The following is a 26,036-nucleotide window of genomic DNA, read 5'->3' on the forward strand; positions in this document are numbered from 1 at the left end:
AAATTTCATTTTTCAAATCTTGTTCGGCACACAACTCCGCTACCCTACGAGATGGCGTTACGCTATTACAAAGGACTATTCTACTGTCCAGGGTTGCTAAAGTTGAGCCATCTATTCACAAAATCCTCGTGAAGCTGAGTTCGGGCGTTCCAGGCAGCCGCAGAATAAGCAGGTCGACGAGATGCTCTAATCGACCTGCCACCTCTTCTCTGAGCCCGGGAAGCCCTAGCACCTCGGCGGCGAAGAGTCTCTTCACGAAGCATTTGCCGATCTTGCTCACTCATAACCACAGCTCTTCTGCGAACTTCAGTCCGTCCTCGACTTGACGTCTCCGGTTGTCCCTGAGTTCGTTGCTGACTTGGAGTAGGGTTTTGAGCAAGTAAGTCAGAGGTTTGAGCTGGAGTACTAGCATCTGTTGGCGGGAAATGCCGGAGGAATCTCTCAATTGAGGGACGCCGGGCAAGAACTATGTCGTACCGAGAGGCCCAGCGCCGCAATGATGTCACGACTTGTTGGCAAGCCGAGCTCTCCAGCGCATTGTTCCTCCGGAGTACATTATATTCCTCCCACAGTTCGTCAACTCGACTCTGAACATCTGATATGGTCATTCCCCCGCGCACACGGATGTAATCCTCGTACGCAGTCCTCTCAGCAATGGTCGTATTCAGCTCGGCCTCCAGATCATTCTTATCGGACTCTAAGTCCTTATTATCGGCATCCAGCTTCACTAAACGAGCTAGAAGCTCGTCATTCTTCGTCTGATCGGCTATAGCTTTTCTCTCAGCTTCGTCCAAAGCCGAAGAGTACAGCCGTTTCCAGTGAAGTATCTCCATCTCCTTGGGTACAAAGCAGCTATATTAGTTCGGCAGCTGTACCGAGCAGATAGTAAAATACAACAGGAATAAAGGCGAGTACGAAAAGCTATACGAAGACAAGTGTAGAGAATTTTTCATTCACAAGGAAAATTTTTTTACACTAGGGCTTCAAGGCCATTTTACAAGGAAGAAACTAGACTAAGAGAAGGGAGACGAAATCATACTCCGCCAGCTTCGTCTCCGGCTCCTCGGTCTGGTACAGCTTCTTTCTCCTGGGCTACCTCAGCCTCGGCCTCGCCTCCTGCCGGCCTCGCCTCCGCCTCCTGATCGGCCTCCTTCTCCGGATGCCCGGCCCGCTCGACTTCGGCCTCCAGCTCCAGCGGCTCGGCCTCACCCTCTCCGTTGTAAGTCGAAGCGGGTGAAACGGGTCCCACAGAGGCAAAGATAGCCTCCAGGTTCTCGTCCCGATCAGCTCGACAACTCCGGACTCGGTCTGCAGAAAGCAGGACCGAGGATGAAGCGAGCTCCTCAAGGAGCGGCAGATTCTGAAGCCGAGCTGCTATCTCTCGGCTGTACAGAGGCAGCACGACGTCGGCCCCCTGCTCGCCCTTATCGGCAATTAGCCTTACCAGACTACCGACAAAGGCCGAGAACTGGCTGCTCAAAAAGAGTTTCTCCGTGTAAACACGGAGACCCTCTCCTTGGGCAACCACGGCGGCAGCATCACTCCGTTTCGTCTGCTCTCGCTGGATGACGAGCTGGTTTTTGGCAAACTGAGCTTCATCCTGGGCCGAAATCCTAGCAGCTCTGGCTTTCTCAAAGTTTGCCTCAGCCTGCTCGGCCCGGTGACAAGCAGCCGCCAATTTCCTCTGCATCTCAGCATAGTCGTTGGACGCTTTGGAGAGTTCGACTGCGACGAGCTTGGAGAGCATATCGTTCCTCTGAAAATGGATAAGGAAAAAAGTCAACAGAGGGCACCAAAAATACAGGACAGAAGCCAAGCCAAAGAATCAAGAAGACAATTCACCTCGGCGAAGTCCGTGGGCCATAAAAATGGCTCACAGATATGCTCCGAAGGAGGCGCCAAGACCACGTCTTTCTCTGGCGCTCTCGGGGGCTTCTGGGTCTTCCCCTTCCTACTTGCCGAAGTCGACTCCGGCTTCTTTGGACCCGAAGAGGTCTTTTGCCTCTTCGGATTCTTCTCGGCATCAGGCGCCGAGCTGGTAGCCTTCTCTCTCTCCGGCTCCTTGGACTCCGAAGATTTTCGGGTAGCCTTGTTCAGCATGTACACTGCCAAAAAGCAAGAAAGCAAGGTTAGTTTTCTTCGTTAAAGCAGTAGAGCATAAAGATAAAGAGAAATCCTCACCCTCGGCCTCTTCGTCCGAAGACGAGATGTCGAACACGACGTCGCCCTTGACGAGCTCAGACTCCGTGTATTGTTTCCTAACTATGGGAATCTTGTTGAGCTCGCCATCGAGCTCGTCCAACGGTTCAGGCCGAGGATGACGGATAACGGACTTCGGCCCTCTCCAGGGAAAACTAGGAGCCGCAGTCCTATTATAAAAAAAGAAGCGATTTTGCCATTTCGGCCATTTGGTTTTACAAAAGGCCCTAAAAGGCTGTAAAGGGACCAAGTAAAACCAAGATCCCTTCCTTTTAAACTGGAAAAAATTAAGGATTGCCCTCAGAGACAGATCCTTATCTAGCCTACGCAGTTCGGCAGCAAAAGCCGATAAGTGCCTCCAAGAGTTCGGAGTCACCTGACCTAAAGGGAGTTGAAAAAAATCTAGCAACTCTACAAAGGCAAGGGGAAGGGGGAAACGAAGCCCGCATTCTAAGCTGGCTTCGTAGACGGTGGCGTAACCTTCCGGCGGCGAGTCCGCCCTATAAAGGTCGTCGGGAATCGCAACCTTCCCCCCAGGAAAAGAGTATTTTTCGTGAAGGGATATCACAGTATCCTTACTCAAGATACTGTGAAAATACTCTACGGTCTTCTCCCCGGATTCTTTCCGGCTAGAAGACCCCTTACCCCCTTCACCACCGCTACCAGACTCAGACGAAGAAGAAGCAGACATGGTCCTTACTCTTTGCAAAATCTGAGGAAATTTTTGAAAGCGGAAGAAAATCTTTCACGCAAAAGATAGTGCAGAAGAAGCCAATAGCAAAGGTGTTCAAACGATGAAGAAAGGCGGTATTTATCAGATTTGGAAAAGATTTCAAATCATCGCACCGTTTCATATCCCACCTTTTCAGGATTCGACGGCCGGATTTTACTGTCGCATTTAATGCCGCATTTAATGCAGTCACGCGCAAGGCACGTCCCCTGACTTCAGCCTCCCCCGTACCCTTATCCGGAATGCCGAAGTGACTCGCTTCGCCGAAGTGATTCACTTCGCTTTTCGGGGGGGGGTAGTGATGGGGTACGTACTAAACAAGCCCAAAAGCAGTGACAGCTCAGCTAGCCCAAGAAAGAGTTCAGTTCGGCACAACCAAAGAGTTCGGCCAAGAGTTCAGGTCGGCACAACCAAAGAGTTCGGCCTCAGCCTGCAGCTCGGTAAAAGCCGACCAATCAAGCTCTGCCCTCAGGTCGGCATCAAGCTCTACTCTCAGATCGGTAAAAGCTGATCTGAGACCAAAGCAGTTCGGTCTCAGTATTCGACCGAACTAGAAGTTAGTGGACTCGTGAAAGGCCTCCACAACTTCCAATGCACCCACGATCTATTTAGTGGTGTCAACTCAGGCCACGATCTGAGGCCATGACCTACACTACATCCACGACCTAGAGTGATGATGTAAGCCACGATCTTAGTTCAATGTATAAATAGAACTAAGATCAGATAGACAAGGGTTAGAAGCTCTCTAGAGATAAAATAGCAAATAGCAAGTTTGTATTTGTAAGCTGTAGAAAACAGATCAAGCAATACAATCTTGCCCTCCCTTCTTCCCGTGGACGTAGATTTACTTCAGTAAATCGAACCACGTAAATTCTTTGTGTCGTAGTTTTCATTCTCTACCAGCAATTACTAACATCAGAAATTCGCGGATCCATCAGCCAAGTCAAACCATAATTTAATAAATTGTGAAGAGAAGTAAAACATAACCCTTAATATATATTATTTTATTATTATTTGCTAGATTTTTTTGTCTAAAAAATAACCGTTATTATTATTTCATTGTAGTATTATTTTCTTTTGCTAAAGAAAATGTAAAACCTCATCACCGAATATCAAGATACTGATAGCATGTCTAGGTAACGTAATATAATATGGTGATAGATTGTGCCAATTTACCCTTCTAGAAGGAATATAGTCAAAGTAATTAATTCGCCTTTTAATCATAAATAATTGAAGACAATTATATTTTCGAGACAATTGCGTACTAATTGGATTGCTTGGAACTGTCGCCATTTTTGTCATGTAACTATTTATTAGGTTGTCACGAGACGTTTGAACACTTCGCATGCAATATTTATTTAATTTGACAGCATTTTACTTGCATCTATCGAAGATAATATTTTTTGTAAAATACATAAAATTCGGGCTATAAGTTGATGGTAATTCTAAAATTTTAGTTATTTGAATTACGAGGAGAAAAATTCATGCAAAAGAGTAGTCATAAAATTATGGATAGTAAACACGATTAACTATAACTAATGATAATGTTTACTAGTAAATCCCATTGAATCCTAAGAACATTTGTCGCTCCAAACTCAACTAAATTATCATTAAACTATACGCCTCCTACTAATTAATGTGTATGATATTGACAATACTAACATGAGATGTGACATTTGAAAAATGTAAGTGTTAACAGTTAAGTTGTAGATGGGTTGCCTAACTAATTCTATTGAAAGTAATACGAATATTGAAACGTGTCACTCATTTAAAAATATTTTGAAAGACTGCTGCTTGAGTGACGGCAATTAAAAATGAGTTTCAAATACATTTATAATATTGATAATTCATTTTTTAATAAATGTTTCTTTCGTGTATTTTATTAGTAATAATTGTTCATAAATATTTTATAAACTGAGTAGTTAATATTTGTTGGATCGACTTAATTTTTTTTGCTAGTTACTTAAATCCTACAGTATCAATGCTAAGATACTCCCTCTATCCTTTAATTTTGTCACTATTTATCGGGCACATGTTTTAAAAAATATAATGGAAAGTGAGTTGAAAAAGTTGATAGGACGTGAGTCCTACTTTTAAAGTATTAGTTTTATAATAAAATGTGAGTGAGAATACGTTGGTGGAATATGGGGTCTATCACAAAAAATAGTAAAACATGAAATGTGATAAATTTTATGGGATAGACACAAATGAAAAAATGTGACAAAATTTCAGGGACGGAGGAAGTAGATCATATTAGCCATTAGGATGAGTACTATATTACTCATATTAATAATTATCTGAAAATATCAATATAAAATATTTGATGGCGCATGGAGAGTAGTATAAGATTAAAAAAAGCGTTCTCATAAAAAAGGCAAAAAATAAAGAAGATAACAAAAAAAAGGCAATAGTTCCGACTTCTGTTATAAATATGAAATAATTTGATACATAAAAAAATAAAGAAGATAACAAAAAAAAGGCAATAGTTCCGACTTCTGTTATAATATGAAATAATTTGATACATAAAAAACAAGCGTTTGTAGTCCAACGGTTAGGATAATTGCCTTCCAAGCAATAGACCCGGGTTCGACTCCCGGCAAACGCATTTCATTTTATATATATATTTTTTTTTATATTTTCTACTTCCAAATTTTTCAAAATTCTGGAAAATGATGTTAAGCCCTCACCAAATAATGTTACTGAAGAACAAATTATCTTGAAATGAATAATTGTAAGGGGCTGAAATTAAAGAAGGAAAAAGAAAGAATTTGCAGAAAAAATAGTAACAATGGCGTTGGCCTGTGAGGAAGATGATGTGTACTTTTTCAAAAGGAATTAAATAATATAAAAAAAGTCTGACTCCACATTTATATGTTTACTTTTAAAAAAAGAGAATGCATTCTTCAGATTTATAAAAGTTCTATAACTCTTAGTAGGGGGCACACAATTTTATTTTTCTTTCTTATTAATAGAAGGGTTTAAAATTAAAAGTCGACACACGTTTTTTGGATTAAAAAAAAAGTAAAGAATGAGCATTTGGGTGTAGTGTAATGAACACTGTCAAAACTAACTTGCAAAATCAAGTGAGAAGGACATATTTTCAACTATTAATAACGAACAAATCTTGCAACGTTTTTAATCGATGAAAACACTTAGAATTGAGTTACCACCGCTTTAGATATAAAAACACAAATATGACATGTTCATTTTATTAGATATATCTTTTAGACTAATTCATGTTAAATATATACGAGTACTACTTTACGGTGGTTGTGCTTACAGTTTTTACATTATACTCCATCCGTCCCAACTAAGTTGAGTCACATTTCTTTTTTGAGATGTCTCAACTAATTTGAGTCAATTCCCCTTTTGATAAAATTAAAACATCTAATCACTCTTACTTTATTTCATCACCTACTTTACTCTCTCTTTATCTTTTTTACTTTATTCCTCTCTCATACTTTTCTATTCAATTTCTTAATCTCGTGCCCAAAAGTTATGTCTCAACTTAGTTGGAACGGAGAGTATTTTATTATATTATATTTAATATAATAAAATATAATATAATGCCTCCTCAGTCCCAACTAAGTTGAGAATGAAAAAAAATATATAGTGGAGCTCAGCCCCTACAACCAATTTTTTTTGCGTCCGCCCCTGGTATCTTTTGATTCTTGATCCAGGGATGTTACGTACTCCCTCCGTTCCATAGTAGTATAGTCATTTTGTAATTTTGGTACGTTCCATTATAGTGGAGTAATTTCCCTTATAGTAAAAATCAACATATTTCTTCTAACTTACTTTTTTTTACTCTCATGATATTTTTATTTACTACTCTTGCATATTTATATCGACAAATGTAAGAATCTTTACTCTTATGTATAAATTGATCAACGCTTCTTGTAAGTTTAAATTCACTTTATTTTATTTTGTATCTAGCCGGTGTACGTGTAGAGAAAACTTATATCGAGATCCCAACTGAAGTTAATGAATTCGTGTTCCCCTAGTTCGCTCTTTATTTATGTTTTATGTCGAATTACCATTTCAATATTATAGTAGTAATTTGCATTTGTTTTTGATAAGTATATGAAGAGTCGAGCGATTTTGGAATAGAACAATGTTTGACAATTATTTAATTTCATTATTTTAATTACAATCGAAAACTATGTTATGGATAACAAAAATAGATGGAACAAATGGATGAGGTGGATATGAGTGTTCCTTTTTATTCTACCTCATTCAAGTTACTATAATAGTACTATTTTAGCCCAAGTTTTTTGGATTATTACTAAATGTATTTGTCTTTGTTTTTCCCTTTGATATCAGTGCTCATTACTGGAATCATCATCTGGGCAGCAAGGATAATCATTTGTTCTTTGGTAGTCTGTTTTTTGATTGGTAAATTTCGGAAAAGGCGTTTGTCCTCTTTCGAGGGAGTAGAGTCATTCCAACAAAGTGACAATAAACTCGCTCCAGTTATGTATTCCTATTCGGACATAAAGAAGATGACTAAAAATTTTGAAGATAAACTAGGGCAAGGGGGCTTCGATTCTGTTTATAAGGGAAAGCTTCGAAGTGGTCATCTTATAGCAGTCAAATCACTTGGAAAATTTGTGGCAAACAGGCAAGACTTCATCAATAAATTAGCAACTATTGGAAGGATCCATCATGTAAATGTTGTCCAACTTGTTGGATATTGCGCTGAAAAATCAAAGCGTGCCCTCATTTTTTAATACATGCCAAATGGTTCTCTTGACAAGTACATCTTAAACAAAGAAAACACATCTTCATTGGATTGGGACATGAAGTTTAAGATTGCAGTTGAAGTGGCTCGAGGGATTGAGTATTTGTAGAGGTGAGCAAAAAAACCGGAAACCGAATATCCGAACCGAACCAAACCGAAATTTTGAAATTCGGTTCGGTTTTTCGGTTCGGTTCGATTTTAAAAATAAAAAAATTTCGGTTTATCGGTTCGGTTCGGGCGAAGAAAAAAACCGAAAAACCGAAAAACCGAATTATATATATTCTATTAATTTAATATATTATATTATATATAATATATATATTCTTTTAATATATTCTACTATATAATATATATTATATGTATTATTAATTTTATATTATATATAAATATTCTATTAGTATATATAAAATAAAATAAAATGCACATATATAAATATAAATATATATTTATATTATATTTATTTTTTTTCAGGTTTTTTCGGTTTTTTTCGGGTTTTTTCGGTTTTCAGTTTTTCGATTTCGGTTTTTCGGGTTCGGTTCGGTTTGGATTTTGAACTAAATTCGGTTTTTCGGTTTTGGTTTAGTTTTGGCAAAAAACCGAACCGAAACCCGAATGCACACCCCTAAGTATTTGCACCATGGTTGTGACATCCGGATCTTGCATTTTGACATCAAACATCACAATATACTTCTTGATGATAAGTTTGTCCCAAAAATATCAGATTTCGGGCTAGCAAAATTATGCGTCACAAACAAGGAGGCAGTTACTTTGACGGCTGCTAGAGGAACTATAGGGTGTGTTGCTCCTGAACTTATCAATAGAAGTATTGGCCGAGTGTCTTACAAGGCCGATGTGTATAGTTTCGGGATGTTGTTGATGGAAAATATAAACAAAGATTTGACACGAAACAACGATGGATCTAGTAAGTATTTCCCAAACTGGATAAACAACCACTTAAACAAAGGTGAGGGCATTGACATTGGAAATGATAATAAAAATGACGATAGAAACATTGGTCGGAAGATGACTATAGTTGCGTTATGGTGCATACAAATGAGTCCAGAAAATCGTCCATCAATGAATAAGGTGCTAGAGATGTTAGAAGGTGATGTCGAACAACTGCATATCCCTAACTATCCATCGTATATGGCAAGAAATGAGGAAGAAGACTGGGCGACGGATTCAAATGCTTCCATATCATTGTTGCATGATATCAATGATAGTAGCATTATTGAGATTATTAGTATTGCTTGAACTTTTGTTATCATCTATTTTTACTTAGAAACAAGTTCCTCTTTATTGTGTTTTTGTAATTTGTTCATATCAGATGTAACATGAAGTGAATTACTCCCTCCGCCTCCGCCTCCGCCCCCAAAGAGTATGAACTTTAGATTAGGCACGAGTTTTAATGCTTATTGGTAAAGTAAGAGAGAGATAGATAGAGAAGGTTTTTAAAGTATGGTTAGTGGAGAATTGGTCTCACCTCATTAAAGAGAAGAGGGTTTCCAAAATTGGAATATTCATACTCTTTGGAGACGAACGAAAAAAGAAATAGTGCATACTCTTCATGAACGGAGGGAGTACTTAGTTATTTTCATGATCTTGTGAATTATAGTATTACTGAATTCTTTATTCATCCCATTTGCAAACTAAGTAGTTGGAGAAGTTGGGGTTTTGTTGAGTCCATTTCTCTATGAGTTTCACAGACACTCTGTCGATTCCTACACCAACACATAAGAGTAGATATAAACACTAGCATCCCTATCACTGGGAATTACATAAAGATATGGACATGGAATGTTTTAGACATAGAAGAATAGCAGGTTTAATCCTCCAACTGTTTTATATGGCTCAGAATAGAAGGCATATCTGACAAAAAAGGCATCTTCTTCTGCTGCAGTTCCTCACAATCTTCCCAACTTGCTGTTCTTGGATCGAGGGGCTGGCGGTCAGGAAGTTGCAGACCTTGCTTGATACGCCCCAACCTTTGTGAAAACAGGACCTGCTCTGTTGTGACAGGCAGACGAGTTGATTGATATTCTTGAAGAGCTGAAGCTAGGTTCTCGACTCCCCACTTCTCAAGGCACTTCCCGAGGACTGCAGCATCTAATATCGACATGTTTGTGCTCCTCAGACCATGAGGAGTAGTCGGATGAGCTGCGTCTCCAATCAAGACCACATTCTGCCAAACAATTTGGCCCAGCGGTTCACAGTCGTATATCACATTCAAGAAAGGATCCTTTGTTTCTCGTATAACTTTCATCAGTTCGGGTACCCAAACCTTCTCTGCTGCTTCATGCATTTTGGCAATCATATCACTGCTAACTTTCATGGTTACTGAATTTCCCTGATTCATTCACCATTTTTTTTACCACACACTTTACCAACAAACAAGAAAATGAACAACATGCCACCATCGACAATCCACAGAGAGAGAAGGAGAGTATACCTTAAGCTGTGGCTCCGGCTGATTCACGTACCAAATCCAATTGATCCGCTTGTTCAACAGCTCATAAAACACAGAATGAGTTCCTGATCCCAAGTCGAAATATAAGCATTTCCCAAGATCAGGGAAAGCCTTCTTGAGCCCAAGAATGGTGTCCGAATCCTCATTGTTCGAGAAGTCAAGGACTCCTCTCCATGCACAATAACCTGAATATCTAACTGAATCTGTAATTTAGTCGAACGAACAAACAACATCCCAAATTTTCAGCTAAATCGTCAACAACCGAATCACAAACCTCAATTTAAGCTCGGGAAAGAAACTCTGCCGTATTGAAGAGAGACAACCATCAGCTGCCACAAAAAGATCACCTACAACCTCAGTCACCTCTCCAGATTGAGAAGCTTTAAGCTTCACTTTCACGCAATTTTCGTCATCGGAAATGCGAAAGGAAAGAAATGTTTGAGCCCAGTGGACTGTCCCTGGAGGCAATGCCTTGTACAGAAGGCTGTACAGATCAGACCAGAGTGCTGCCCTAAAATTGAATCTCTCATCCCTGGTTAGCATTCGATTGATTTTCTTCTCCCCATCAGTTGCTTCATTCTATAATGTCACAAATTAGCACCAGAAACTCATTAATCTCACACTGAATTGTGATTATTTGCACATATTAATTTGAATATGAACGAACTGAAACCCTAATTTAATCTCCGATTGCAATCACAATCAACTAGGAATGTGAAGAAATCAAATCAATTCACATTAAAACCACACAGAATAACCGTTCTCCCAAAGCTATAGCTATCCTATTCAATTTCAGTAATAGAACTATAATTCGGTGGTTTTACTTACTTGATCAATGGTGAGCGGCAATGTGGTGAGGTCGAGCGTATGAGGTTGATCGAGCCATGATTTGATGAGTTTCTGCGACAGAGGATCGAGGCCGAGGCCGGCACCGGTGGCGCAACCCGTCGCCGGGGAGCTTGTTTTCTCCAGCACCACTACCCCCCAGCCGGCGGTGATCAGCGCGTGCGCGCAAGACAACCCCGCGATGCTGCCGCCAACCACCACTGCCTTCCCCTTCATCTTCAAACGGCAGCGTTTGAAGTTTCTCGATTTCCTTAGCTATATGTCATCGTCATTACTTTGTGTGGTCTAGTTTTTTTTAGTATTAAATAGGTATTGGAAAAAGAAAATATAATATTTATATTATTGTGAAAGAGAATTTTTTTTAAAATGTAAATGTGACGGATGGAGTATTTTATTTATATAGTTAAATAAATATAAATTTAAAGGACGAAGTATTGTTATTATTATATAGTTAAACGACAGAGGGAGTATTTTTTTATATAATTAAATGAATATAACTTTTAAAGGCTGCTAGCACCACGGAGAACTCGAACTCGAGACCATTGACTTATGATATTATCAATATCTCTACCACTTGACCAACTCACACACGATTTAGAAATTATTATTGATATCAACCTTTGAGGTGGTGTGATGCAGCGATGCTTATAGCTAGCCAGTGGCAAACGCAAGATTTTAATACTGAGAGTCCAAATTAATATTAACAATTGTTGCATATTTTTAGTGTCAATGATGCCAAAAACAGTCGCGACATGAATAGTACGGAGCTAAAAGATAAATAATTTGAAAATGAGGAGTATAAATTAAAGTATATATGACGACAATATCTTTTTAAAATAAAAATATACCTTTAAAATTAACTATATTAACATTATATGATATACTACTTTATATAGATTATAAAGATTACTATTTCGTCTTACAATAATACTCATATTTACATAAACAAGAAAATAAAATACTACAGTAGCTAATATTATAGCTATAAGAATCGGACAAATGGGTTAGTTACTGGACAACTGAATTTGTTTTAGCTGTCTAGTTAAGTGAATAGTTGAGAAAATCCAAAAAATAACAACACAGCAAGTTTTTAACCAGGGGACGCCCAGATTAATAATGCAAGTACCGACCAACTGCGCTACAGATATAGTTTGTAATTGGTGCACTCTAAAACGGGTGGGGGTTCCAAGGGACCCCATGCCCCAACGTGGGTCCGCCACTGTAGTAGGAAGGACTTTCCCACGAACTATCACTAAGACTTTCTAAAAACACCTTCTGCCACGTCACTAGGACTTCCCACTCCACTGCCACATCACTAGGACATCCCACTATACAATAGTGGACAAGCATGAATGTTTGGAATCCTATAGTGAATGTTTGGAATCCGTCAAAGTATAGTGTTATTTTGTGGTTTAGCCTGGAATAGTCATTTGATAAAGTAGTATGCCTCTAAGTAATGAAGCTTTATATAAATGGTCGTTTCAATTATAGTACCCCAGAATTGTTATATCTTTTATTAACCAAACTTACTTGGTCAGTTATTCAAACATTTTCTTTAATTTCCATTTCCTCCCTTATCTTCAATATTTATTTTAAACTTTTGTTGGATTGGAACTCAGTATTTTATAATATAGATTCACTCAAAACAACCTTACCAAATCGATCAACAACGATAGCTCAAAATGGGCTTCAAAACCATCCTTCTTATTTCTACACCGTCTACTTTTTCTTTTTATTCATTTATTATTTATTACTCTCCGTCCAATACTATATGTCTCACTTTCCCTTTTAGTTTGTTCCATAAAAAATGTCAAATTTTATTTTTTAGAAAAAATTCCCTCTCATATTAATATAAATATACCTATTTTTTCGCTCCACTCAACACACAAAACAAAATCTCATAAAATCTTATATTTACCCAAGTGTGTCATATATTATTGGACGGAGGGAGTAAATTTTATTCCTTATGTACGCAGTTTAAAGATATCTTTTTTAAATTTTTTTACTTTATAAAGGAAATGAGTGAAAAGGGAATATGAGTCTCATTTTTATATTGTACTTAGTAATTTTATAGTAGTAAAATGTGAGTGTAATAAATTAGTGGAGTATGGATCCACTTACTAAAAATGAAAAAGAGATAAATGTGTCTTTAAATGATGGACAACCTACAATGAAATACCATGTCAAGTATTGATGGACGGATGGAGCATTACTTTTGCATATAATATACATTTTAATTATATATGTATGCAGTATTTTGGTTCAATTAGCAATCTATTCAGTCAGATCAATTAAACCGTCAACCGATAACCTTAGGCCATCCACAACGCTGTTCCTATACCGTTCCTTAAACCACTATTTGATGGCCCCACTGTACTTTTTTACTCCATTCCTTAACTAAGGAACGGAACCTGCAACCCTTCGTTCCTTAACCGTTCCTTAACCGTTCCTTAAATTACTATTCATTCAATTTCATTTTTTTTATTTCCAACCCAATTCAATTTAAATAAACACACTTTAATAAAAAACAAACACACTTTATTAAAAAACACACAACATTAAAAAAAAATTCAACTTAAACTTAAAAAAAATAAAAAAAGCACACAATTAAAATCCTAAAAACATAAAAAACACAAAATAAAAAACACACAATTAAACGGGGGAAAATAAAAAAACTACTCCGCCGGCGAATCATCCTCCGGAGGCGGTCGAGGTTGAGGGGGAGTCGGAAGGCCAAGTTGTGCTGCCATACACACAATTCAGTTCCACCAGGCCGTTAATTGGGCGTACGAGAAGCGGGAAGTGTCCGCCATTGTGGCGGTCATGTACGCCACCGTAAGTGTGTCCGAGCCTCCCCGCAAGCCCGATCCCGAGGCCGACTGGCTTGATTCGCCTCGGCCCTTCCTCGCTCTAGCCGTCTTCGCCGCCTTCGTCCCTTGCGGCCGACGGCGCCCACGGCTGGATCCCCCGTATTCGTCGGGCGTTGGATCCCCCGTACCCCCAAACACCTGCGGTGTACCCTCGCTGGCCTCACCGGTGTCACCAGACGAGTAGTGGCCGCTCGCCGTGTGCTTCGTGCGCTTTGAGGTTGAGCCTGAGCTCGAGCGGACACCGCCGGCCCACCTTTCCTCGTCCTTGACGAGCTGCCAAATATCAACATATTTGAACTGTAGACCGGTGTCCTGGTAGAAGACGCGCAAAGCCGCCCTCAGAATGTCGGCGCCCGAAGCTCCGCTTTGGTAGTTCGCCGCTTCGGCCGAGTAGATGCCGCAAAATTTTTTGACCTGTGCGTCGACTCGGCCAAAGTGAGCACGGAGCATTGTATATTTGCGCTTCCGGGCCCCTTTCGGCTTAGTCTGGTGGTAGACATCACGGACCTTTTCCCAGAAGCACTTGGCGGCTTGTTGGTTCCCGACGATGGGATCGTACGAGACGGTGAGCCAGGCGGTGTACACCGCCTTAGTTTCTTCGTTGTTGTACGGATGCCGGCCCAGATCCTCCAGTTCCTCCTCCTCCTCCTCATCCTCGGGTGCCTCAGACGCAGCCCTAGAGCTTCCACCGCCTCGGCTTCCTCCCTGGGTGGGTTCTACGGGGATATCCTCCCGAATCTGGGACAAACCCTGAGAAAGCCGCGAGCCGGGTGGTCGAGCGTAGGCATCCACATCGAAAGTGGGGGGTTGGTACCCACCCGGCGTCGCCGACCCCTGGGTGCCCGGCGTCGACGACCCGGAACCACCTAGTGTGTTGTACATGGTCTCCCAATTGCCGAACGCGTTGAGATCCCACCCACCGGAGCCGCCACCGCCGTAATTCCCGTCGCCGGACATTTTGTGAAGGAGATTGAAATAGAAAATTGGAGAGGAATTGATGTTGGTTTAGGAAGAGTAGATGTGTAGTTGTGTGTGAAATGTAATAAATTAGGTGTATTTATAGAATAAGAAAATAAAAATAAAATAAAAAAAATTAAAAATAAAAATTAGGAGTAAAAAAAACGGTAATATGACCGTTTTAAAAAAAATTTATTAAAAATTAGCTGACGTGTCCCACTCGCGGGCCGGCGAGTGGGAAGCACGCACGAAGCGGGGAGCGCCACGTCGCCCGAGCGCGTGGCGGCACAAGCCGTGCCGCGTTCCGTGCCGTCGGCACGCGGAACGGAATGGGAACGGAATGGGAGCGGAACGGTGCGCCGCAACGCGTTCCGCGGCGAAACCGTTCCGGCGGAACGGCACGCGGAACGCCGGCGGCACGCGTTGCGGGTACCCTTATGTATTCGCTTGCCGATCTCGTTTTAAAGTACACGTGACCGGAACATTGTTGTTTTGCTTGCGTCACTTTTAGCTAAAAAAGAAACCACACAAGTATGTCATGTTTGTATGTCTGTTCCGCCTATCAACTCATGCCAAAATATTTGTGGGGGTTGTGTTTGTTACTAATTGGCAATATTGGGTGATTAGTCATGTTGTTGTCCTAATTGTTCTTTTAATGTCTAGTAGTTACTTGTATATTTTTTTATTTTGGTATTAGATTTTTAAAATTTTAAATGTTTGGTATTGAATTCTTAATCTAAAAAATAGATAATATTTGAAACGGTACGAGTAATAACAAATAAGTAATTAGTAAAATAAGAGAATTAAAAAGAAAAAGTGATTGATGTATTGTTAGTGGAGAATGAGATTCACCCCATTTTTAATCGACATCCCAAAATACAAATATAGTCTATTTTTAAGGGACATGTGTAGTATAAATTTATGCAATTTCAAATTTTCAAATCAAATTCGGATTTCATAGTTCGAATTTAATTTTTGGATTTTTTAAAAATTAGATCATATTCATTTTTCATAAAATTTTAAATTTTCAAGTAGAGTTGAATGGACAAAAATCCGATCCATAAACCTAATGACCACCCCTACCAAAGTGATATAACTAAAATATAATACTCAATCTAGGCATGCACACGGTTCGAAAACCACCGGTTCCAGTTCAGAACCGGCGGTTCACAATTCAAGATTTCCTTGAACCTGAACCGGCCCGCCAAGGTCCCCAGCAGTTCCGGCGGCGGTTCAAAACCGACGGTTTTTGGCCGAAACAGCCGGTTCCGGGCCGGTTCAGCGGTTCATAAATTTTTTTTCTTCTTCTCGTTTTAGTGTTTATTTCAACGAGACTACAAATCACAAGTCACAACTTATAAGTTACAATTTACACTTAATGTTAGACTTGAGCCTTTGGGTTGAAAAGAGAGTGTATTGGATGATTCCCTTTTATAGCTACATATTCTTGGATGTGTTGTTCTTTCTTTCAATGTGGGATAAAACTCCTTATTTATAACTACATGATACATCTCCATCATCTTTGTTTATATTAGTTTATATCTTGACTATCTTCTATTATTATAACTCAACAACAAATATAATTACATAAAGTATTATTCTTTAATTCTTTATCATTATCGATTTGTTTGTGTATAAGTTTATGTGTATGTTAACTAATAAATACCATTATACACATTAAGAAAATAATTATTATACAAATTGTATTAATCTAGCGATAACTATAATATGAATAATTATTTATCTATATACAAATCATATTACTCAATAAGTGTTTATTCTTATCTATCAAGAATATATTCACAAATAATAATTTTATTTATAAAAATTATACTACATCTATTAGAATAACAACTATTATACAAAATCATACTATTAGTCTACTACTAATATATAAATATATAAACTATATTATACCACTAAACAAATCATTCTTAAGTTATCTATTTTTATCATTATTATACCAATTATATTAATTGTTATTTTTTCACATTTTAATCAATATATTGAGAAAAATTAGCAACATACTTACATTTAAATCCAATTATTTGAACACGTCCACATTCTATAAATATACAAATTATTAGCAACATGCAACATTCAAATTTAATTAAACTATTCTAGTTGATGCTATTATTATCTATAAATTTGTCTTAGAAAAAGAATCATAACAAAAATAAAGATAAAGTTAGTGAGTAATAAAATGTACTAGTAAAAAATAAAGAAAAGTCGAAAACAAAAGAAAGTTTTGTATCTCACATTGGAAAAAGATAAATGAATAATCTAAACATGTAGTTATAAAAGAAACTTCAACATATTTTGTCCCACATTGAAAGTGAAACAAAAAATATTTAAGGATGTGAGAAACAACCTAGAATGGTTTCATAAATTCGCAAGCCCATCAAATATATATGTGCTATTATGAATTTCTTGTATTCATTTATGGAGGATCCTAGCGGGAAAGTGGGTGTTTCTCTGTCCAAGGAGTTGATGGCTGTGGCCGGTGATGCCTTAAAGGCCAATATCACAACGTTGTGCCCTCTTATGCTACCCATGTCTGAACAATTGCTCTTCTTCACTACATTGGTAGGGAGAAAGTTGTTGAAGATAAAGCTGAAGCCATACATCCCGGATTTCAAACTGGCCTTTGAACATTTCTGCATCCATGCCGGTGGAAGGGCTGTGCTCGATGAACTGGAGAAGAATCTTCAGCTATCTGATTGGCACATGGAACCTTCACGAATGACTCTTTATAGGTTTGGAAACACTTCTAGCAGCTCTCTCTGGTACGAACTGGCATATTCAGAAGCCAAGGGAAGGATCAAGAGGGGAGACAGGACATGGCAGATCGCCTTCGGGTCTGGTTTCAAATGTAACAGCGCTGTGTGGAAAGCCCTCAGGACTATCAATCCAGCCAAGGAGAAGAGCCCGTGGATTAATGAAATCGACCAGTTGCTAGTATATGATTCTTATTCCTTCTTCAAGCGTGCAGCGAGCTACAACCTATTGGTGAGCTAATCTTCTGCAATTGCAAGTCTACTTTATATTTTACCTCGCATTAGAATTGATCTAATCTAGCATTTTCTGGCATTCTTGGAGCCACATTTCTAGGCTTTTGAAATTATTTCAAAAACTATTTTATTCTTCAATGCATGTATTGATTTTGCAAGTAATACAGTTCAAAAGATTCAAAGGAATGCAAGCAATTTCAGTCAATGTAACACACTTCACATAATTTGAAGGCTATGTTCATGTTGCATGCTCGTTTATGCAAAATACATTTGCAACGAAGTCTGCGCACAAACGTCTCTTGAATTCTTGAACAGAATCCAATAAACTGTTTTAGCTTCACAACATGCCACAAAATAGAACTTCTAAACATGTAGACAGCCTAACCCTAGAACCTTAAAACCCCCCTCGATGTCTGCTAATCATTGTCTCATTCCTTGGAAGATTTGTTGATGAGCGACTTGTGTATGTGGGGGATCACACCACCACCAGCAATGGTTCCTTTGATGAGGGTATCGAGCTCCTCATCACCGCGAATAGCCAGCTGCAGATGACGGGGTGTGATACGCTTCACTTTCAAATCCTTACTAGCATTCCCAGCCAACTCCAAGACTTCAGCAGTCAGGTACTCCAATATGGCTGCAGAGTAGACAGCAGCAGTGGCACCCACTCTTCCATGAGCAGTTGCTCGCTCCTTCAGGAGCCTATGGATACGACCAACAGGGAACTGCAGGGAAAAAAGTGAATATGATACCACAAGAAGATGATATGATTCATTTCAAGAAATGACTCAATTAGAGAGATAAAAGATGCATGAAATGCTGCAAACAATCTAGATCCAACAACAGATTCTAAAACAAGATGACCACGAAAAAAAGAACCTTGATCTTTTAGCACTTTGATAAAATCAAAGTTACAACTTGCAAGACAAATTATTTACATACAAAATAGATTCTTTAGATGCTTATAGAAGAAACAGTCAGTACTACTAAACTACACTTCAATCTAGAAGAATACGAGATCTACAAACACAGTTGAACTGACATGGGTTGTTTTGTATGCCATGTCTGCTGCTACTTCTTACCTACCAAAGCATTCATTCCATATATCTTTATGCATTCACATTTTCTCATGGAGTATAAGACTAGTCACTCGAAGTAGAAAGTTTATGTAACCAAGATATAGATATTTCGATCTAAAAGGCTTTACATTTTACATTGAACAAATAAAATTCAGCTAGTTCATAGTTGAGCAACAAGCCCATAATGAGGCGTAAATCGTAATGCAGGTCAAAACATGTGCTAGAAAATCTACACTTGACAGAAGTAATCACTCAACTGGTTATTCAAGGAAAAATACAAATGGCAATCTCACTCTCATTAACTACTCCCAATATCCATGGATTTCAGTATGAAAAGCACAATAGCTCACCGTGTTGTTAGAATTACATCCAAAAGCTTTCTGCAAACCTTTCACACAAGGCTGTGCGACCTAGCACACCTATTCTACATCCTACTATTTCAAAATTGTGGAAGTCCTCAAAATTATGAAAGCCCCAACCAATATATACAGGTTTGCAACTTTCTTCATATAAGACCCACGCAATATTACCAAAAATATAATCTGCTAGAAAATCCGCACCAAAAAATCACTATCTATAGATAATAATAATTGCTCGACCACTTGCATATCTAAGTATCTAACAGCCAAAATTACATTCAATAACACAGCGCATACTAGTCAATTCAGAGAACTGTCATACACAGTAGCAACTCTGAAATTACACAATTATAGACATAACACGTATACGTACAAATCTATACAGCATACGGCGCAGACTAGAAAAGCGTGACCAAGACTAGAGACCAAACACTGTGGACCAAACAGCTCACAATTAAATAACACAAAAAAATGCTTAAAATAATATATTCACAAATAGACGCAAAATTCATACGAATTACATGAAAATGATGTAAAAATTGAGAAAAGTAAAAAAATGGAAGGAAAAAAAACCTGAAGTCCGGCACGAGAAGAGCGAGAGATAGGTTTCTTCTTGTCCTTATCTTTGTCTTTGGAAGCCGGAGTTTTTCCCGTCAATAAACCCTTGGCTCCTTTCCCCGACATTCTCTACTTAGCGCAGATCTGCGAATTACACAGAAATTCAATTCAGAATTCGGAGATTCTCTCTCTACAGAAGATTATCGCGACTCGTCTCGACGACGATTTCTCTCTCTACACGAGTGAACTGTTTGGATTGGGTGTGGCGATTTTCGATATTTTTTAAGTTGGTTTCTTATTTTTATCCGTACTCCACAGTCGGGTCAGTCAACTTGTATAAGGCCCAATTTTAATTGGGCCGGTTTTCGTGTTCTACTGTTATTTATTTAAAAATTAGATGTGAGGCCCACTTTTGTAACTGAACCACATTAATTATGAAATTAATTTACATATCAAGATTTAATTTAATGCAAAATGTAAAAAAGATAGTAAAATAAAAGTAGTTAGAGAATAAAATGACAACCTACTATTACGTACAAGTTTTTAAAAGTGGATATTCAAATATAGCTTAAAGATTTATTCATATAATAAACCAATTTGTTGCGGATCCTTTTTTTAAAAAAAAATAGGTAAGCATTCATATACTTTGCATTTTAATTGCATTGGTGTTGGTTGATTGAATCAACCATTAATACATTTTTTTAGATGCAAGTTTTTCTGATATTATTTAATGTGCAGTTTGTGGAGACTTCAATATTTCCTTTTTCATTTATACGAAGACTTACTTCTTGGGCTCATCATTTTGATACTTAAGCATATTCGGCCCGTTCTAAATTACAAGGAAATAACACCAACTCTTTTTCCGTAACACTAACTCTTATTCCAAAGATTATAGTACTACTTTCTTCATTTCTTAAAAATAGAAGAAAAAAATTTAGTACATTTCTTAAAATAAAAAAATTTCATTTAGAAAATTCTTTCTAATAGGTTAGACCCATTTCTCAATAATACATTTTTTTAATTCTCTTTCTTACTTTATCAATTATGTATTAAAATTCATATCATTTAAAAAAAATTATTTTAAGAAACAGAGAGCCTAATTGTTTCTACATGTTCCCTTTTCCTTTGAGTGGCCAATTTGAGTATGAATCATTTACATTGTATAGTATGTTTTTCAGGCTGTCTCGCTTTAGCAATCCTAATTATTTTTAGCACTTTTTTGTAAAATGATAATAAATAGTTAAAGTGGAGAAATAGTAAAGTAAGAGAGCATAATATATAGAAAGCACTTATCTACATTAATCTCTCTCTTATTTTACCATTTCTCTACTTTAACTATTTATTACTCCGTCATTTCCTGGCTAATTATCTTATTTTAGTACTTCCTTCTTCGTCCCCCTTTAATTGTCGGAACTAACAGCACCAAATTAAACAACAAACCAGACAAACAACAATAAATCAAGACAAGTCCTAGAATATAAGTATGATGAGAAGTGAGATCAAGAACATATGCATCATAGCAAATTCATTGAGTTCACCCACATCTGACTTCATTCCATTTGTCATTCATCTGCTGCTCTGGTGAATGGAGACTCCAAAATAAACATTTAGTCTCCATTTTCGAGTAAGGTACAAATTCTTGAAAAGTGTCATTGTTTCTAATGTCTCAAACAGACCAAACAATGACATACAACATAGAAATAAAAAAAAAATTAATATCAAGCCTCCAAAATGGGGTCATAAGGGAGCTTGGGAGCATGTGGAAATGATCTATCGATTGCAAGAATGATACCAAAAGTTGTCTGAGATTTTGCATTTGAAGATGACATGCTCCATGATATGTGTCTCTTACTTATTTTTCACCAAATAAAAGATTTTAGTACATTGGGATTGGTTTGGAATAGTCTTTACCGAATATCAATTTTGGCACCCAACTTTTATACCTAATTTGGTGTGATTGGTATCAAAATTGCTTCAACGTCTTTACTAAATACGTGATCACATATATTTTAACTAGATTGTATCATATGATCTGATGCAATAAATAACAGTGTAATTAAAATGACAGTTCTCATCCATCTACTGAATAAATAATCTACACACTACGGTACTCTTCAGTGTTGCAAATAATATATGCTGCAACATATTCCGATTAAAATATTAAAAGTCAAACATGATTTAGTTTTTTTATCATTTGCATTATTTTGAGAATTTTTTCGGAACTAGTCTGCTTTTAGGTAAAAATAATATGAACATCCACGCATGTCCACACTAAGATAATTTAAAGCAATTTGGAAAATTAACAATTTTAAAGAAAGATAAGGACGATCGAGAAAAGAACTTAAACACTAATCAACTTTAGTTTTCTACATAAATAAATCATAGTAGTATTAAAAATGTGACGTCAACTTCCTCTGCATCAGACAAGTTCAAAGCCTGCACATAAAAAGGAGTTCATTGATCAACTTATTAGACATTTTGATCTATGAAAAAGTTTGGTCCAAGGGAATGGAATGGTGATAACAATCCCTATTAATTGTCTAGTCACGTACCATTTCATTTTTACTATTTTTGATAAATTGATTTCATATTCTACAAATTCATTCCACCTAACTATGTGACAATTAATGGGAACCAGAAAGAACACTGTTCGTTCATTTGCTTGGTATAATGGAATGAAATGCTCGTACGATAGAATGGAATAGAAGTGCACTTATATCTTCGTTCAATCCCATCATATGAAGAAGGGCCTAAGTACTTACTGTTGGTATTCGACGTTCAAGTAATGGACCGCGGGATTGGCAATGGCAGAGAAGGCGGTATCGGACAAGACAAGGCTGGAGCCATATCGCGAGGGGCGAGAGGCGGAGGTCTGTGCCCGGTCCACGATCTTGACCTGGATGGTCTGGCCCGGGACGCACGAACTCCGCACGGGCGCGCTGATGCAGCGCACGAGATACTGGCGGCCGCACGCGGCCCCATTGTCCCATATCCCCTCCCCGGCCGCCGCGAAGAGGTTGCTCGTCGGAAACTCGGTGTAGTCGTTGCCGTAACACGCCGTGGCTACACAATTTCAATCACAAATTCCGATCACTAGCTTTAAGAATTGGCGGGTTGACGAGTTCGAAACTTACGGGTGTAGGGAGGGGAATAACGGCTCGCGGTCCCGATGTCGGCCCGCGATAACCGGCAGAGAAGGAAGAGGAGGAGACAGGTCAGGAGGCGGAGTTCGGGCTTCACCATGCTCATTTGATCAAGTCTAGGATTTGATCTCATAAGAATTCCGGCCTCAATGCTATTATTATCTAATCATATATCAATCGATATATATGTACATGTTGTCATTAGTCAACGCTGTAACGTGCTATATTAGTATATTTGGGTGACGTACAACTATCAAACGATGATTTCTAAAACTATATATATCTTAAATTTGGCTGGTTTCGGTTATTTGTTTGGTGAATATTTGCAATTTATAGTTTTTTTATTTTCTAAACTTAAATGCGATATTCTCCACACGTTACATTAATACATTGTACACATGTGAAAAACGTTTTATAATACTCCCTCTGTCCCGTCCCGATGACACACTTGGAAAATGGCACGAGTTTTAGGAGATGTTGTTTTGCGTGTTGAGTGGAAAGAGAAAATAATATATTTATATTAATGAGAGAGAAGACTTTTTTCCAAAAATAGAAATGTGATATATTTTGTAGGATAAACTAGAAAGGAAAATGTGACATCTACAATGGGACAGAAAAAATATTATAAATTGCACTTGGACCACTGCATCATAAATTCATAATAGAGGTTGAAATAATAATCATTTAAAGCATGAAGTTTAATCTAATCTAACTCATTTATCTCATATTTAAAACTTAAAAAGCAAAATATCGTTTTTCAATAACTTGGATTTGGTTGGGCTAAATCTTATTAAGTATAAGTCTATGAATAAGATTTTATCTAAATCTCTCTAAATTTCTGGTTAAGTTCATCACTACTCTATAAATAGTGAGATGAGAATCATAATTCATAAGTACATTAATTAGATCAGAACTTGTAAAACCATATACAATTTTTTTTTTTCAAAAATTACGCTCTTCCCCTCTGTTTGTGATATTTTAATTTTCTTAGATTTAGGGCTTGTTATATATAAACTTTGAGCACGAGTAATTGCTAGAATATTCGAGGTTGGAATAAACCTATGAAGTGACGGCAATAGTAATTAAGCCTTAATTTTTCTACAAAAAGATGATCTTCAATAAAAGTATCAATAGGATACTTTTATTGAAGAGTTGTTGTCCATTGCGGCTCTAGATAATTTCGTATATTAAACATGTACTAGTAGTATTTTTAAAATTATAATATGAGATCCTTTGAAAATCCACATAGTCAGCTATAAGGATGTGGCGTTTTTACACACAAACTTAATCTCAATGCAATGTATTGGTGGATTAATAAACATGTAAATACAACCAAACTAATTTTAAAAATGAATAAAAATAATTAGATCGGCTACTGAAATTTAACGCGTTATTGGATTGCGGAAATTGTAATTTATTGCAAAGTAAGGTTGGTTATGGATTAGAAATGTGTATTGTGTTTGGTCTATTGTTAGATTTTAATGTTCTGTTTTTTCTAGTTATTGTTAAAATAATACTAATTAATATAGAACACAATCAACCTAAAAATGGTAGGCGCCCATAGGTAAATTTTTGTAAACTAATTTTTAATATGCATATTTATATTTTATAAGGAAAAGATTTATTGTGAATTTATTAGTATATTATACTGATAAATTATTATTCAGATCGATGTACATCTTTGATTCTTAATTTCTTATAATGTTTGAATGAGTAAGAGAATATCTAATATTGCTTAGCATAATCATATCTTCTTGTTGGGAGTTGTAATTGTAAATCACTCCTATTACATTTTGAAATAGGTTAATCATTATGACATTGGTTGCATAATTACTCAGATAAGTGCAAGAAGAAGAGATCGTCTCCTGTAGATTTCCACACAATCACTATAATTGTGGATTTGTAAACTATATATAATTAGTCAATACAATTAATTAGTTTAATTTGTTTCGAAGATCGGTTATGATAAAAAAGGCTTGGTATTAACAGCTTCGTGACACTAATTTAGGCGCCAATTAAGCTCTCATATACTATTAAATTAATTACCATTTGTTTAATGAACCTACATGCAACCATTACAATGTCAAGACTAGGATCAATTTAATCAAAGATCAAAAGTTAAAATAATTAGTCTATTATGTCATAAGGTCCTATCTAAGGATTTGGCTTTTCTTTGCTCCATTAATGGAGTACTTCCCGGCTCTATTAATGGGATTTTATATAAAATTTGTTAATATTCAGTTATAATTAATTAGTAGTATTTCTATTTTTCAGTTATAATTTATACATAGTATAATTTGTGAATTCAGGGGATTTAATTAGAGAGATGAAACACCCCCAATAAAAAATCACATACTAATATATAGTATATTTCAAGCTCTTTTATTATATTTTATCTTCATCTCGAGATATATTTTTCTCAAAATGAGAGAGAATTCAAACACAGTTATAAATGAATTTGATTTGATGCACAAATGCATAGAAATAAAAAGGTGACGAAGTATAGAGAAAATACCTGATGGAATGGATAGATGGCTCTCTAATATCAACTGATAATGGAGCTGGGAAAATAAAAAGGAGTATGTATCTCTTGAAATTATAATGTAGGGTATATATATATAGTGACGTATTAGAAAACTAAAATATGACGTTACGGATACTCGATTACGCATTAACTATATACATTGCTTTTAAGGAAATATAATCATTACTTTTCTAGGTAATCTATAAGGTGTGCAAGACTGGAAATATAATATTTATGGGCAACAATTAATATACGAGAAATTACTTTCCTTTCAAGAATCATGTAATGTAATCATATACGAGAAATTACTTCTTTTGTGTTGACAATTGAAGCAAAAATTCTATGAAAATATAATTATCTCATATCCGTATAAAGAGATAGCTAAAACCGCTACATAAATCACATGGGTCTCTCTTTTCGTCACCAATTTATTTTAGAATAGAATCACATGAATTTTTATCATGGCATCAGAGTGAATTATCGACCTAAAAATATATCTGGACTGAAAATGAAAAATGTATGTGTTCTTTGTGTAGGTCTCGGAAGACAAAA

General features: G+C 37.1%; 5 protein-coding genes and 1 non-coding gene across 7 annotated transcripts; 3 read left to right on the top strand and 3 right to left on the bottom strand.

Annotated features, from left to right (window-relative positions):
* The first annotated feature begins 5,462 nt into the window (after positions 1 to 5,462).
* Positions 5,463 to 5,534, top strand: TRNAG-UCC. The gene has a single exon. It is a non-coding gene; the product is annotated as a tRNA-Gly (tRNA).
* A 2,063-nt stretch (positions 5,535 to 7,597) lies between these two features.
* On the bottom strand, positions 7,598 to 11,247 carry LOC121782969 (2,6-dihydroxypyridine 3-monooxygenase-like). Of its 2 annotated transcripts, XR_006046495.1 has the most exons (5): positions 10,966 to 11,247; positions 10,412 to 10,716; positions 10,120 to 10,330; positions 9,442 to 10,017; positions 7,598 to 7,720 (listed from the first exon to the last, which is right to left on the bottom strand). XR_006046495.1 is itself a non-coding variant. In XM_042180984.1 (4 exons), exons 1-4 carry the CDS (start codon positions 11,197 to 11,199, stop codon positions 9,496 to 9,498), a joined length of 1,272 nt encoding a protein of 423 aa, XP_042036918.1. In that variant the 5' UTR covers positions 11,200 to 11,247; the 3' UTR covers positions 9,280 to 9,495. The 2 variants fall into 2 exon arrangements, 1 of the variants encoding a protein (XP_042036918.1); XM_042180984.1 differs by lacking the exon at positions 7,598 to 7,720 and having other exon boundaries at positions 9,280 to 10,017.
* Positions 8,283 to 8,924, top strand: LOC121781653 (LEAF RUST 10 DISEASE-RESISTANCE LOCUS RECEPTOR-LIKE PROTEIN KINASE-like 2.1). The gene has a single exon (XM_042179368.1). It carries the CDS (start codon positions 8,283 to 8,285, stop codon positions 8,922 to 8,924), a length of 642 nt encoding a protein of 213 aa, XP_042035302.1.
* Positions 11,248 to 17,186: 5,939 nt separating the features above from the next.
* On the top strand, positions 17,187 to 17,828 carry LOC121781654 (3-ketoacyl-CoA synthase 11-like). The gene has a single exon (XM_042179371.1). It carries the CDS (start codon positions 17,232 to 17,234, stop codon positions 17,826 to 17,828), a length of 597 nt encoding a protein of 198 aa, XP_042035305.1. The 5' UTR covers positions 17,187 to 17,231.
* Positions 17,829 to 18,016: 188 nt separating this feature from the next.
* On the bottom strand, positions 18,017 to 20,096 carry LOC121782888 (probable histone H2A variant 3). Its single transcript, XM_042180877.1, has 2 exons — positions 19,833 to 20,096; positions 18,017 to 18,546 (listed from the first exon to the last, which is right to left on the bottom strand). Exons 1-2 carry the CDS (start codon positions 19,941 to 19,943, stop codon positions 18,250 to 18,252), a joined length of 408 nt encoding a protein of 135 aa, XP_042036811.1. The 5' UTR covers positions 19,944 to 20,096; the 3' UTR covers positions 18,017 to 18,249.
* A 1,986-nt stretch (positions 20,097 to 22,082) lies between these two features.
* LOC121780581 (EG45-like domain containing protein) lies at positions 22,083 to 25,530 on the bottom strand. Its single transcript, XM_042178185.1, has 4 exons — positions 25,476 to 25,530; positions 22,952 to 23,122; positions 22,580 to 22,880; positions 22,083 to 22,253 (listed from the first exon to the last, which is right to left on the bottom strand). Exons 2-4 carry the CDS (start codon positions 23,091 to 23,093, stop codon positions 22,247 to 22,249), a joined length of 450 nt encoding a protein of 149 aa, XP_042034119.1. The 5' UTR covers positions 23,094 to 23,122; positions 25,476 to 25,530; the 3' UTR covers positions 22,083 to 22,246.
* Positions 25,531 to 26,036: the final 506 nt, after the last annotated feature.

The sequence above is a fragment of the Salvia splendens genome, chromosome 20 (genome assembly GCF_004379255.2).
Source record: "Salvia splendens isolate huo1 chromosome 20, SspV2, whole genome shotgun sequence".
Lineage (NCBI taxonomy): Eukaryota > Viridiplantae > Streptophyta > Magnoliopsida > Lamiales > Lamiaceae > Salvia > Salvia splendens.

Coding starts and splice junctions, on each gene's coding strand:
- LOC121781653 (XM_042179368.1), top strand. CDS start 8,283: ATGCACACCCCTAAGTATTTGCACCATGGTTGTGACATCCGGATCTTG.
- LOC121782969 (XM_042180984.1), bottom strand. CDS start 11,199: ATGAAGGGGAAGGCAGTGGTGGTTGGCGGCAGCATCGCGGGGTTGTCT. Junction 10,331..10,411: donor TTTCCCGAGCTTAAATTGAG/GTTTGTGATTCG, acceptor AGATTCAGTTAG/ATATTCAGGTTATTGTGCAT. Junction 10,018..10,119: donor AGCCGGAGCCACAGCTTAAG/GTATACTCTCCT, acceptor TGAATGAATCAG/GGAAATTCAGTAACCATGAA.
- LOC121781654 (XM_042179371.1), top strand. CDS start 17,232: ATGAATTTCTTGTATTCATTTATGGAGGATCCTAGCGGGAAAGTGGGT.
- LOC121782888 (XM_042180877.1), bottom strand. CDS start 19,943: ATGTCGGGGAAAGGAGCCAAGGGTTTATTGACGGGAAAAACTCCGGCT. Junction 18,547..19,832: donor CTTCTCGTGCCGGACTTCAG/GTTTTTTTTCCT, acceptor TTTTCCCTGCAG/TTCCCTGTTGGTCGTATCCA.
- LOC121780581 (XM_042178185.1), bottom strand. CDS start 23,093: ATGAGATCAAATCCTAGACTTGATCAAATGAGCATGGTGAAGCCCGAA. Junction 22,881..22,951: donor TTATTCCCCTCCCTACACCC/GTAAGTTTCGAA, acceptor GAAATTGTGTAG/CCACGGCGTGTTACGGCAAC.